Source organism: Ambystoma mexicanum, chromosome 8 (assembly GCF_040938575.1).
Source record: "Ambystoma mexicanum isolate Mex_15411 chromosome 8, UKY_AmexF1_1, whole genome shotgun sequence".
Classification (NCBI taxonomy): Eukaryota; Metazoa; Chordata; class Amphibia; order Caudata; family Ambystomatidae; genus Ambystoma; species Ambystoma mexicanum.
The window spans coordinates 727,685,986-727,700,557 of record NC_090929.1 but is presented as its reverse complement, the minus strand read 5'-3'; the positions used below and the strand labels follow the sequence as shown (position 1 = coordinate 727,700,557).

Here is a 14,572-nt window from a genome sequence, read left to right as displayed (position 1 = left end):
AAATTAAAATCCACATCACATATTTTTGGTGTACATTTTGTTCTTTTTAAAAAAAAAAAATGTTGACCGCGTTGTGCTCACTCTATCGCCAATGCCATGGGACACTAGTGAAGTTGAACAGTTGCATTTCAAAATCAGTTAATGTAAAAAAATATTAGTTGGTTATGATGGACGACTTTTTATTAACACAAAATACATTTGTTCAATTAGAAGTGTTTCTTTTTTGATATTTTACCTTTTCTTTAGTTGATGCATCACTTCTTGAAATTTAACAAATTAACTTATCAAGATGTTAATTTGTTTGATACCTAAGATTACATTACATTGTCTAATTAGTTCCCATGTGTATTGCATGTATTATGTACAAGGACTACTACTGAAGCTGTTTGACACATGGACCACAAGTATTCCAATAATATTGACAGTCCTCATTTATCATTCATTGGACTTTTAACATTCGGTTCATTGTGCAAAAGTGTACTTGTATTTGTTTCTTGGCACTAAAGATACTTAAAAATGAGTAAACAACCTTGGCAATATTCTATTACAGATGGGGGGATTAACTAGGCACATCAAGATCTCAACCAGGGTGAATACAATCCAGGGTTTCAAATTATTTGGACATTTGTTTTTTGGTCTTAGATTGTAAGGTTGATCTTCATATGTTTTGTAAGTGTGAAAGAGATGATGCTTTTTTCTTTTGTAATGGAGGCTTAGGAGCAGAAACATAGGAACCCCACCACTAACAAATGATGTTGCTTGCCAAGCTGATGTCACTTGGGAGAAACTAATGTTTGAGGTTGAGAATGCTTGTTCCCAAGGTTCAGAATCGGGATGCTGATGTGCAGTGGCTGGAATTTGAACTGAAGAGCACCAGCGAGGAAAGTAACGATGGATCATTGTTACAGCACACCACCGGAACTGACGGACAACACAGAAGCTGCTTCATTACTTGCTGAGCAGCTCACCCAATCCCTGCCCTCCAAACAAATTTTGTCAAAGACCTAATGTTTCCCCCCATACTTTCTGAAAATCCAGAAATATCAGATGTATATCACTGAGGCATCTTCGGAATTCGACAATATGTATGACCCTGACTTCACCATGGGTAGTGTGGAGGACTTTCACCACCATAGAATCTCGAACTACTATATTGCAAGAAGATTAGATACTAAGGAAACCAAAATACATTGTTTTTGGCAGCTAGCGGATCCAGATTTTACAAATGATTAAATGCACCGATGGAGTACACGGGAGGATTTGTGGGTAGCATTAGTGAAGTTTACTTGAGCAGTCAAAGGCACCGACCTAATGTTCAGGGGGAGTTCTGTACACAATCATTACACAATTTTGTAGTCCAAGCAACTCAGTACCTGCTGGAAATGTAATTTTGTTTTGGTGCTCTGTTGAGCGTTTAGTAAGATATCAAGTTTTTGTAAATTTGGAGGAATTGAGTTTGTTGCTAAAACTGCATACTACAAATAATTAATGGTGGTCTGGCCTGGAATCTGAAAAGTATAACCATAGACTATCCTCTTGCAAGCAAAAGGGTCGGGGGGGCTGGTGATAGTGTGGCAGTCCTGAATTTCTGGCAAAGTACTGCACTTACCACTTCCAGGACATGGCCACCCAAATAAATAGTGTTATGTTGTGGTGCATATATCAAACTGTACATCCTCTGGTGCCATGGAGAAATATGGTTTCATTAAATTAATTGAACTTTTGCAATCAAGGGAATTGCAAATAGAAATGTATAGCCACTGACATGTGGTATTAGCAGCACACATTGCTAATGTGGGTCGTCCTCCAAAAGGTGAAATTGTTGAAGACTTCTAGATTCAAATGAAGTAGTGTGTTTTTTTTTGTTGCCTTCCTATCAAAGTTGAAATCATTTGCTATTTAAAACTGTATATTCTATAAAAAAAAGCTATAAAAATCAATTTTTAAAATTATGTACCTTTAAATGATTTTTCATGTTAAATTTGTATGAATGTTTGCATATTTTCTCATAGTAAGTTTTATCTTGCACAAAGAAATGTGAATGGAAAATGTTGTTGCTGTACTTATTGGTCGCAATCCTTACCAACTATATTTATTGGTAAAATGAAACCTACTTTTTTTTCCTTCAAATTTTAATTGTTTATTTTCAATAGGAAAAAATGAGACTAGGCACTGACCCATTTGATTAAGAGTCACACAGGTGACGGATGTGACTCTACATTTTTCTTTGTTTTTCATAATGCATGTTTAAAGAACTGAAGAAAATGCCTTTCCCACCTTGAAATATATGTAAATCTTTTTTCTAAAATATTGTTTGATTGTACAACAACCTTTACAAAATAGAACCTTTAAAACAATATTTAAACTTCTTCCTATCACAAAATTCATCCACTATTAAAGTCAAGAAAAAGAGAAATTGGAAATCAAGCATACTCAAAAATAAGATAAAAACTGTTTTACAGAGATTACACAATGGAGCCATAGTCCTAGTATAAAAACACACAAATCATTATTAACCATTAGCCACGTAGTGTAGAACAGCCTTTCTTTTCACTCAATTTCTTCCTCGGCATTTGTTATGTTTCACACTTTTTGAGCCACTTCACTTTCTTAGGCATACTGTAGAAACACCGCCAAAACAAGCACCACGGCTATTGTATCTATTGGATAGATGTTAATCCTTTATAAATCCACTCTTCAATAGAGCATGAACTACCGCTATTGTTATGGCTGTGTCCTGGCCTGAGATCAATTTATTGCAGAACTGTTCTGCGAGCATACATTCTTTTCTCTCCACAAATCTGGGAAAATAGTTTAATCTTATATCCCACGTGCCCTCGCAGTCCATCAAAAGACGTTTCAGGCTCTGCTTAGCTGGGTTCTCACTGATACTACATAATTTGATTGCTGTTTCCCCTTGTCCCATTATACTCAGTATTTCCCCAGTATGAATGATATTAAGGCACACTCTCAGGAAGTTGCTTCTGATTTTCCAGTCTGGGAATTTTAGCAAATTTGGCAAATAACCCAGTTTCTTGTCCACCACCAGAAAGCTATTCTATGGCTTAATCAATCACAGACTCTCAATAGTTGCAATCCAATCCATTGTTTCAATCTCTTTTTACTTTCAATGGGTTGGGTAGTAGCATTTCAATAGTAATGTCTGCTTTTTCTAGGATTTTCTTACTTAACCTTTTGTTCTAGATGGAGCAGCATCTTTGATTTGTAAAAGGGAAAGTAACCTCCAGTCTGCCAATGACATATGTAAATCCTGTACTACATACACAAAATGGAGAGCTTTAAACGTATGGCCTGGGGGAGAAGGGGGTATGTGGCTGAAAATCCAGTATCCCAACCTACATAACTGCACTCCCCTTATGAAGCTTTTTAACAGACAGGAAAAAGCAAGACAGAACAAGAAGCATTAGTTGTAGTGTTGCTAGTAATTGTGGGTCTGGGTCTGGGTCTGCGCTTGGACAATGCAGAGCGATGTGACTACTTTGTTTATATTGTGCAACAAACATGCAATTGATTGTAAAGTATGCTGCATATTGCAGTTCATGAAGCCGAGCTAACTGCGAGTAGAGTAGACCAAGAACTGGCTTAATGTAGAGCAACCTATGATAGTTTGTATTTTCAAGGAAGGTGGAGTGTGTTTTATTTTTGTCTGACTGTTGATGGGTTGGAGTGGAATTTCCAAAGTAGACCTGTTCATGTGATTAGGTAGTATTCTGGACAAGACAATGAATATAATGCTTTGGTAGTTACTCGGAATATGGTGGTAATGTTGAAATGATTTGGATAAGTAATGTTTCCATCTGAAAATCTTTGCATTCCATCAGAACGCTGTGTATTACATGGAGATCCTTGGAGCTGTACTGTAGGATGAACTTCTACTTTGAATCTGCTTATTTTTCACTGAATCTAACGAGCAGAAATAACAATCTAAATCTCGCATTTGTTTTGCTGAAATGTAACCTGAAATATTACATTTCTTTTTATAAGACTAGTAAAGTACCATGGATGGGTCACATTGACTATTATATTAAATTTGTGTAATGAAGTTACCATTGAGCAAGAAATTAAACGCAGCATTGACAAAGCCAACACAGAACCAACTAAAAGCTGTATGGACTGTGACTCCATTGGTAAATCTGTGCAGTTAGAAAATGATTGAAAAGGAACAGTAGTATGGGAGTCATTGGTGCCAATATTACCAACCAGTTTTTTTAAATTGTTAGCAATATTTTTATTAGTTTTACATAACACTGATCGATAACCACTTGGCATCGAACTCCCCTCCAATCCCTCCCTTCCACACCAGAGGTTAGGTCTGTCACTCTCCCCTTTTACTTTTTCAATAAAGTTTATAGAATGTCTAGTATTTTTATCTTGTGAGGGCACCACTGTACCATGTAGTCACTTTGTAGGTAGGTTAGCACTGAGCCCCTTTCCTTTTTGAATCTTCCTTGGTTTCCTTGAATTTTGTATGGGGGGGGGGGGGGTTGTTTTTTCTTTTTTTGTCTTATCACTAGCCATCCTGCAATCAGCAGATTTATCAGTTCCCGCTTCTGCCCCTTAAGTGGTGAATTCGCTTTCGGGTCTCACATGCGGCACCACCAAAATAGTCGTCTGTCTTTCCTCTGTTCCCCCTCCATTGCCTAGTCGCGCCTTGCAACACTTGTGTATGGGTGCGTTATAAATGCTGTATCATAACCATATGTTATTAGTCAATGTGTATGCCCAGGTGTGGTGGCAAACCTGGTAGGTACACCGGCATCATTGTTGAAATTGGGACTATTCCATCATTGCATCTTCTCGGTAGCATTTCAAAGGCATTGAAACGGTTCAATACCTCCTATTTTATGGTTTAAAGTGCGACCCTAGCTCAGGAGCAGCTGAGCGTTGTACAGTGTGTGGGTAGCCGGCATCTTTTAACAGTAGCACAATACTGTGATCTTTGTCACTATGTTAGTCCATTGGAATTTGTCCTTGGTCAGGTATTGAAAAGAGCCAAGTTTTGAGATTTTTTTTTACGAAATTGGAGAATTGTGGGGGCATTCCGAGCTGACATCCGGATCGAGTTCCTGAGGGTGGGTGCATGACGAGAGGGATGATTTGCGGATGAGTTGTGATTCAAGCTGGTTGGTCGATTTTGTTGCGCAAGGAGGGTGTGCCACTAGGTATGTGGTGCTTAGCTGCCATGTACGCTGGTGTACTACTCGTGACTGCTTTGTAGAAGATGCATGCAGTCTTGAACTATGCTGGCTTGGAGCGGATGCCAATGTAGGATGGGGTAATTTGGTTTGTGCTCCCCTAATAAGACGTGCTGCAGCGTGGTGTACTGCTTTTAGGGGAGCCAAGTGAGCAGCTGGGATCCCTGTCAGGAGAGCATTTCCCCCCCCCCCCCCCCCACACCCTATCCCTGTGCAAGACCACAAGGGCCTGCACTAGGTTCCAGAAGTCCTGCAGTGGGATGAAGGGTTTGATTTTGTTTCTTAGGGTAGAGATTCTGAGACAGGCTGTTTGGGCCTTCTTGGCTATGTGTTTCTGGAAGGACAGATTGCTGTCCATGGTGAAGCCTAAGGATTTTGCGGAGTCAGTTGTGGGTCAAGTCTGACAACCACTGCTTACTCTAGTCTATATATAATCTCCTTCTATATGTATCCTTTTCTTTTTCTCCATCTATGCATCTCTCACTGTCTCCATCTAAGTCTGTTGCCAACCTGTTGGCATTTCTCTATATCAACAGTTCCATCAAGTGTCCTCATTCTGTCTATATCTAATCTTTAGATATGTATGTGAATATCCATCTAGCTACATTCAGCTCTATATGTACACGCATTTATATTTTTTGCTTCTCAGTGTATATATCCACTTTATTGTTTTGCATGTCTCTATATATCAAGCACTCTCAATGGATCTCTCACATCTAACTAGTTGTCTTTGATACATCACCATCTGTGTTTCTCTATCCATACATCTCTATACATATTATTCTCTCTTCTAAATCAATCTACAAATCCATCTCTACCTTTATTCCTCGTAAAATGTGCATGCCTCTATGGCTCTCTATCTCTCTGCAAGTGTAACCGTATCTCTTTTCATATATATCAATCTATCCATTTTGCTGTATACATCTATGCATACCGCTGTGTATAGAGATACAGATGGATATAGATTTAGACAAATGCCATACTGGCATTATGCACCCTACTACCCAGAGCCAAGGCCCATAGCTGGCATCCTGTCTGCCCACCACCAAGAACACAAGCCCTATCCCTGGCATCCTTCCAACGATTACCAAGACTGCAAACCCCACGCATGGGACCCTGAATCCCTTACAGTAAAAAATCCAAGGATAAAATATAGTAAATAAGCTGAAGGAAATAAAAGTAAATGGATGTTAACAGAACGGACTAAATTCAAATTTCTATTCGTTAGAGGTGTTGAACTAAAACGGCCTGCATTTACATTGCAAGAATGGAAAGTCAGTAGTTCCACAAGTAATGTTTTCATTTGGCTATGCTGTGCACCAATGTCATGAGAAGAGGCATAGCATATCAGTTTGACATGTCGGCTTTAGTGGTGGGTGTTATGATTACTGCCGCCAGGTCACTTGAACTTCAGGCGATTGATAAACAGATTAGTTTATCACAAGATGGCGGCTCACAACCTGTGAGGTTCGCATGCCTGAATGTCAGAAAATCGAAGGTAAGATGCATGGGGAAGAGACCACATTCTGATCGATATATGCTCAAAAGTACATGCCCTAGTGCCAATACAATTCCTGACAACTTCCCCTTTAAATGAATTTCACAAGCACAATTTGTGCTGGGCAGTTTATGGAAATGCGTACCCAGCCCTCTAGACACATGTATAACCAAATGTATGCCCTATGCGGTTTTCATGTTGCTCACAAGAAAAGGGACCTAGAACATGATTAAACTGTACTTTGACTTTAACTGCGAGAACAATCTCACACTTATTCACCAGTGTGATTTAGGACCCAGATGCTAGGAGCACCAGCACATTCCAGGGTGCCTTGGGACTTCTCCAGAGTTAGCCTGTTGCAGTAAACCACAATGTCATCATGGCTGCACCCAATGGATTCTTCAAAGTTCCAGCAAGGACACCATTGACTGATACCTGCAGTAACGCCCTCCAGTTCTGTGCCCCACCACACAATCTGCATAACATCTCAGCCACCCACACAAGCAATCACACTCCCGTCATATGTCAAACCTCAGAATGTGACACTTCTACAACTTGAACATCCTTCCTGACCAACGTGTCTTCTGTTTGGGCACATGTTCCCTTCTGGACAGATATGTTCAGTCCTGTTGACACCAGACGGCAAATTAATGTATTTCTTTTCCCTCCAACTAAACCCATTCTTCCCCCTCACCCAAACACATTCAGATCCCCCATATTGCCAATGGACTGAGCAAAAGGCAGCAGAGCATGGTATTAAACGCAGTACTCGGGTTTATCAAGCTCCTCTTTGTCTTCGATATTGGAGGCAGTATTTGAGAGCAAGAAAACCTTGCATTTTGAAGTGTACAGTTATATCAACTTGACGTGGGCCCATGCACAAATGCATTAGATATCGGACACAAAAAATTGCTTTAACAAAATACATGTCAAATGTTTTTTCTGTTTTTGTTGGAAGTGATCAATAAAGATTTTACCAAAAAAAATAACTGTATATGGAAGTTGCATGGTAGACTCCACAATTAGCAAAGCTACCACTGCAAAAAAAAACCTGTAGCTATGACTGCAGAGCATTTATTTGGCAACCCATTAATGGCATAAATTCTGATGAAGTATGGTGTCTGTCGCGTATGTGGTGGGTTCACTATTTATTTTGTGAAGCCATACAAGATACCCTGTTTGAGATTGGTGTTAACTACACTGTGACAATGAATCACTGGTATAGCTGGCAATACGTTTACATATGACCCTTTCCTTTCAAAATAGTTTGGTACATTGTTCACATGAAAGGCTAGCTTTGTATAGTCACTTAGGTTTTTTTTTTATTGCCCCATTTTAATAGCAACTACTCTAAGTTTTAGTCAAATCTCTAGATGGTCTTTTTTTTGTCGAGCCTCGTGGTTGAGTAAAAATGCAAAATAGCTCTGCTTCTTTGTCAACATTGTAAGAAATTAACAGTATTAGGTGGTGAGACTGTATGTATTATGCATACTTCAAGTCCAGACCTGAGGTACCTGCTAATCTTGTGCAGTTCTCCAGATATTTACTCCCTATTAAAGTTGGGAGTAAAATGATTTGTTGGGGAGGAAAAAAAGCCCCATTTCCTATGTGAGTATTTTATTAGCGGGAACAAATGTTTAATATAAAACATTTTTGGTAATATTTCTTTGAATCTAGTTATTCATGCCCATTAAAAGATACTGTTACCTCTTCAGACAAGGCATTAATAGTAGTTTCTTCCTGTGCAACTGCATATACTACTGGTACAATCATCTCCAAGGAGTGGTATGGGTGAACGGGGGAGGAAGTTCCTTTGTGTCCATTTACTATTTTTGTCTTCCGTATTTTCACGTTTTGGCATCCTTTATCTGTTTTCATGGAGTAAAATTTGCTAAAACGCCCCTTCCCTGCAGATTTGACTGTCTTGAGCAGTAAAATGCTCTGAATTTTGACAAACAATTCACAGCAGCCTGATTTTTGTGCTTCTACAGAAAGCCTTACTTAAGCAGACCTTGTGCAGGATATTTGACACATTGGTGGTTATTTCCAGATTCAGTTTCTCTTGTGGTAATATGCAAGTGATTTCCCCAGGATCTATGTACCAGAGCAAGACTAAAACTCCATCGCCGACAGCCCCAAACCCAAAAAAAGCATCCCATTGATTGGGCTAGTTATCAAAGAATGCGGCTTCTTGCTATGTGTTTCACCACTGAGTATTTCTCAAGAGCACCACAAATGGAGTGCTCTAGGTGCATGGCCAGTTAATTGCGCTAAATGTCTGTTTTTGTCTTGTGCTACGTGTCATCTTGTTTATGAAATATTGCACTTGTCTTGCAATTGTATCATATCCATTTTTAACAACTCTTCACATTGCATGTGTTAATGGCTTCTGCATAGATAAAGGGCTATGTAAACGTTTCGGGTGAAACGCCTTATTTTCGTGTACTTGTATTTTCTGCAGAACAGACAGAAAGACCGGAAACAGCAAATGGACAGTTTTCTGGCGGACATGGAAGCAAAGTACTGCAACGGATCAAAGAAGTCTAAAAAACCTACTGGCTCAAAGCGAGGGGAAAAAATAAACCTTTATGTAACCAGGCCAAGTCTGCAATTGCCGATGAGGTATTCTGCAGAAAAGCAACTTGGCAGCTGCAACGCATGTGCCACCAGTAATGGGTACCAACCTGAACTGGGAATTGTTAGTGTACCAGTCTGACGGGCATTTTCACAACGCAGTTCTTGTTTGAAGAGTTCTGAGCACTTGTAGTACTTCGGCACTTGTAGTACTTTGGAAGTATAACTTATTCAACTTGTGTCCACGTTATTGTATTTAAAGACTTAAAGGACGTCTGCGGTGAGCAAAATAATTCAGCAGCGTTGATACTTGTTTGGTGTTTTCGAAGTTATTCATGATTAAGAACTGTGATAATTCACACATGAGCATCGTGGCACTTCTCAGTTGCTGTTGCATTGGCTCAATTCTGTCAGATGTTGAGCACACGTTCTGTATTTGTTACTTGTAATAAACGTGTTTTTTAAAACCGAATTCTTTTTGAATGAAAGATATTTAAGCAGATGAAACTATCAGCTACTGTAGGACTCTGAAAATTGGATATGTATTTTTTTTGCCCATAGGGTAAAGGCAAACTTACACAAAACCCTCACCCATCCCAGTTTTCTATTGATTCATTGTAAAGGCACATGTGAGACCTACATTCAGCAGCTTGGAGCAGAATAAGCTAATCGGAACTCCTCCCAGAAAGTTATTTTGTTTCCTTAATCATGTCTGGGGGGTGGGGGGGAAGGTGTAGCTTGCCAAGTCACAATTTGCTCCCTTGAGTAATTTACATTTTTGGGGAATTTCTTTCATAAGGTGTATGCCCATTTTAATTCTCAAATGATTGGGATTGTATTTTTTATTTTCTTTGGTAGCTATTGCAAATACGTGGTTGAAATATTTATTGCAAAGAAATACATTTAACTCAGAAGCTTATACTCTTCTTCCAGAGGGGGAAATCTGAGCAGGCTGGGGGCAGAATATTGGTGTGAGGGAGATATAGCTCCTCCAGCATTGGATGTTTCATGGATTCACATACTTATGAATATTCCCTGTAGTCAGGCTGGGAATCCTAGGTAATATTAAAGGAGGTTAGCTTAAAAGCTTGAAACTGCTTTTCACTTATATAGCCTGTTGCTGTCACTTTTTGGGTCATAGTGCCCCAGCCAATAACACTAGTCCTCCTTTGCTCCACCCGTAGTGGCCATCTTCAGATTTTTACTGCATGTTTATGTGTTGGGAGTCCTTTCTGTTGCGCTCCTCGAAATATTGACTTTTGTCCTATTGTTTGATATTATCTTCAACATCAGTCACTTTAGTGACTACTGGTAACTGGCCCATTGCCAGACTGATCATCTTGCTGTGTGAGGCCCCCCTCTTGAGATGAGGCATTCAGCATGCTGCTATGGGGGACCCCACAAGGCGCCTTTTCAAGGCCTGTTCAAAGTTTTATCTCAAGAACGTGTTTGTGGACGACCAGCATGGCAAATGCTTGTATTGCTTGCATCCTGACCACGGTATGTACAGCTGTTCCATTTGGCTCAGTTCCCCGGGCCTACTGACCCTGGTCGAGACATGACTAAAGAACCAACTCCCTCTTCGAAGAGGTTGAGATTGCTTGAGGAACCTTCAGTGGGGAAGAAACCTAAAAAAAAAACACAAGTTGCACACTTTATTCCCCTGACGGCGACATTGTCGATGTAATGCTGACTGCTCTGTCCACGAGTACCTAGTCTATGGCTGCAACCACTTCTACCGCTAGACCACTATCTTCATCAGAAAGGCGAGGTCCGTGACGAGCCACATGTGTAAGTTATCGCCACCACCAACTGCGTCAATGGCACTGCTGACTGTCCACAGACCGAAATCAACCACCTCTTTGTCAACTGTTTCCCTGTTGACAAGTGCTTCGACGACTTTGACTTCATCTGCCATCTCCAGAATTGCTTTGCCTCCCAGGCCGGCTTCAACACCATTCGTGTCCACGGCACTGGTGGCGGCTCAGCAAGCCCCAGTGCTTAGTTAATTTCCCAGGGGTACAAGTGTGGATAGATGCCTCCAGAACTACAATGGCTCACAAAGGCCAAGCCACTCTTAACCCTGGTGCCTGCGGTCATCTATTGCACACACTCTGCTGCTACAAGAGGGCAAGATTTCAGAAGAGCCTCTGGAGGCTTTATTCTCAGAACATGAAGTCCAGGAAGAACCAGACACAATTCTTCCAATACCTTATCAGCCACTTCAAGCAGCAGTTCACCCACTGTTGTGGATGACCAAATGCTTATATTGCTTGCATCCTGACCACAATATGGACAACTGCTCCATTTATTTGGTTTTCCTTCTCATCACACTTGAAAGGATCGTCCTCTAAGGTTGTTGACATGGCTAGTGAAGGGTGCCTACAGTTCCATTAGGAACACTACGGGTACCTAGGGACCCTGTTTCTAAATAGTCTGTCAACATTGCAGACCATAGTCATGGAATTCGAGCATAGACTCCCTCCAGCAGCCCCTGAAGGTGCCCCCTAGTAGGAGTCCTCTGGCTCTGCCTTCACAAGGGGATTTAGTTCTGCCCTGTCCACCTCAGGCCAACTCCTCACTTGTCTATCCTGGTTTCTACTCTCAGACACGGATACTGGCCCTGATACACACACATTGAACAGATGGTTAAGATGACCTGGTGCCAGCTGACGGGGAAGAAACCCTGGACATACCCCCCCCCCCCCACCCCCTGGGATTTGCAACCAGATGAGATTGGCTCTTTCCATGCACTCTTACCACGTGCAGTGAAGCAGTTTGATTTGGTACCTGAGGAACAGAAGATAGTTTTCCTGTTTCAAAGGCAGGAGGCCTCCAGAAAATCATCGCAATCCCTATGCAGGATGGCATCTGGGAGGATGGTCTATTGGTAATCCTTGCCTAGAGAATAAAATACAAGGTCCTTGATACAACTCTTGTGTTCACGCCCTGCCCTGACTCTGGTGTCAGCAGCTGCATGAAAGAGATCGGCTAATCCTCCTTCACCATTTCCCCCCGGACAAGAAGGGTTAACAACTGGATGCATTTGGCAAACTGGTTATTAACACTACTGCCAGCACAACCATAAAGGCAGCCAATTCATTGGCAATACTCTCATGGTACGACAGTTGTCGTATAGGATGGGTCCCCTCTTAGCCTTTCTCCCGGATGATAAAGGGGACAAGGCTCTGTTGCACGAAGGAGAAGCTGCTTCAGATTACATTACTGTAGCTCTGGTCATAGTAGACACAGGCATCCGCCAATGAGTAATGGAGACATCCTGAGACAAGAATGGCTGAAGGCCATCAATTCTCATCCGGAGGTGCAGTCCAAAGTGGTGGATATGCTTTTTGATGAAGTGAACCTCTTTGGAAAGGTGGATTAGACCCTCCAGGCCATCTAGGCTGACTGACACTTTCCCTCGGTACCCTGCAGCAGTGAAAGCAGTCCTTTAATATTGGGTCACTTCTCCAGGACCTCTAGAGAATGCAGGCCCTCCTATCGCCATCTGTTTCGCACCAGCTTGCCGGATATGTACAGGGGTAGGTCGCAAACCTACAGAGGTACTAAGAGCTGACGCAGTGTCCCCTCAAGAACGCAAACGCCCAAGTAGGCCTGACCAGCGCCGAGACCCGCAAAGGACCCCAGTGGGAGGCCAGTTGTGCCAATGACTGGCAAACTGCAACAATCTCCACTGACAAATTAGTGCTCAATATCATTCAGCAAGGACACACCCTCAGGTTTCTGTGCAAATGCCCCTCCATGCCTCCTTTAAAGAAAAGAGCTGCATCTACGTCCCTTCTAAAGAAGGGGGCTATAGAGGCTGTACTGTCCTGGCACCAGGTTGTACTCCAGGTACTACCTGGTGAGAAATTCCAGTGGGTGGAGAGCCATCCTGGTCCTCGGTCAGCTCAGATTCCTGAAATCACAGAAGTTTCTACTGGTCACGCTTCAGCACGTTCTCGACCAACTGGAACAAGGAAACTTTCTTTCCTATCTGGACTTGGAGGATGCTTATTTCCACAACCCTATACATCGTATACAGACGTTTCCTTCGATTTGTAGTACAAGGCAAGCATTATCAATTCAAGGCTCTGCCTTTTGGCCTCGCATCAGCTCCAAGAATCTTCACAAAATGCCTAGCTCCAGTGTAGCCCATCTCTGCTGAGCAGGTATTTGTCTACCTGGACTGGCTAATACTCCCGCTCCCTAGCTTTGCAACATGCCAAGAAGACCATTGGTACCTGATTTCTCTGGGATTCTCCAACTTTCTGAAGCTATGCGTGTCACTCATCGCAGAACTATCTGTTGCTCCAGCATTGGATCTTTCATGGATTCACATGCTGTGAATATTCCCTGTCGTAGTGTTCTCCTATGGAAATCTTTGACACTTCAGTGTCCTATCAACGTCCTTTTTGGGTGCTTTAGTCCCCACCAATAGGACGTAGGATATAAATAGCCACGCCCCCCGGCTTCCCTTCAGATTTCAACCGTCTCCAAAGTGTGGGATCACCTTGCGCTCGTTGTGGCTTTTGCATGTGTTTGTGCTGTTGGATTTTGCAATGTCTTCAGGACAGAAGAAGTCTCTGTTCCAGCCCTGTGCGACTTGTGGGCTGAAGGTGCATGAGAGGAAAGGGCATCTGGACTGCCTCTATTGACTTTACTTACCCCCCCCCCCTCACTTGGCCGATTCTGGCAAGATCTGTAAAGGGTGTTCGCTCAAGGACCGCAATCGGCGGTTGGTGTTGGCTGAATGAGGGTACCTACCCCACCTCGGAGGTGGGGTTGGTCCGGAGCCTGGCATCTGCGAGACCTGTTCAAGCGTCGGATCATCGCCGGGCGGCGTCGGCTGAGCCTCCAGCTAAATCTTGCCCTGCCCCTGGGTCGCTGGTTGGGAAGAGTGGTTGCTCCTCTTCGAGTAAACTGTCGATGGGGGCGTCTTCATCCAAGCATGGTCGGTCGGACCATTCCTGGGGCTCTGGAGGTAGGCCCGAGAAGTCTGTGTCGCAGGTGAAGACCAAGAAAGACTCATCGAAACACTCCTCTTCAGGGGACCATCACAGGTCGTCCTCTAGCAGGGAGTCCTGTAAGCACCAGTCCTGTGAGGCCAGGCAGACGGGATCGCCTGGGAAAGCTGCACCGCAGGTTGTGGTTACGACTACGTCCTCGTCGACTGGAGTCCCGTCGTCGACTGGTTCTATGCCAGCTCTGGTGACGTCGTCTGTTGTCTCATCGGCAGGGTTTGATAAAGGCCCAATGCTGTTCTCGTTGTTGAGGATGGATA

At 42.5% G+C, this 14,572-nt stretch overlaps 1 protein-coding gene across 1 annotated transcript in view; it reads left to right on the top strand.

Annotated features, from left to right (window-relative positions):
• DNAJC9 (DnaJ heat shock protein family (Hsp40) member C9) overlaps nucleotides 1-9,760 on the top strand; it is a 142,311-nt gene extending 132,551 nt beyond the window's left edge. The window contains exon 5 of the mRNA XM_069610543.1: nucleotides 9,176-9,760. Within this exon, the coding sequence (XP_069466644.1) occupies nucleotides 9,176-9,430 (255 nt within the window). The 3' untranslated portion in view covers nucleotides 9,431-9,760. The remainder of the gene's footprint in view (nucleotides 1-9,175) is intronic.
• The last annotated feature ends 4,812 nt before the right edge of the window (nucleotides 9,761-14,572 follow it).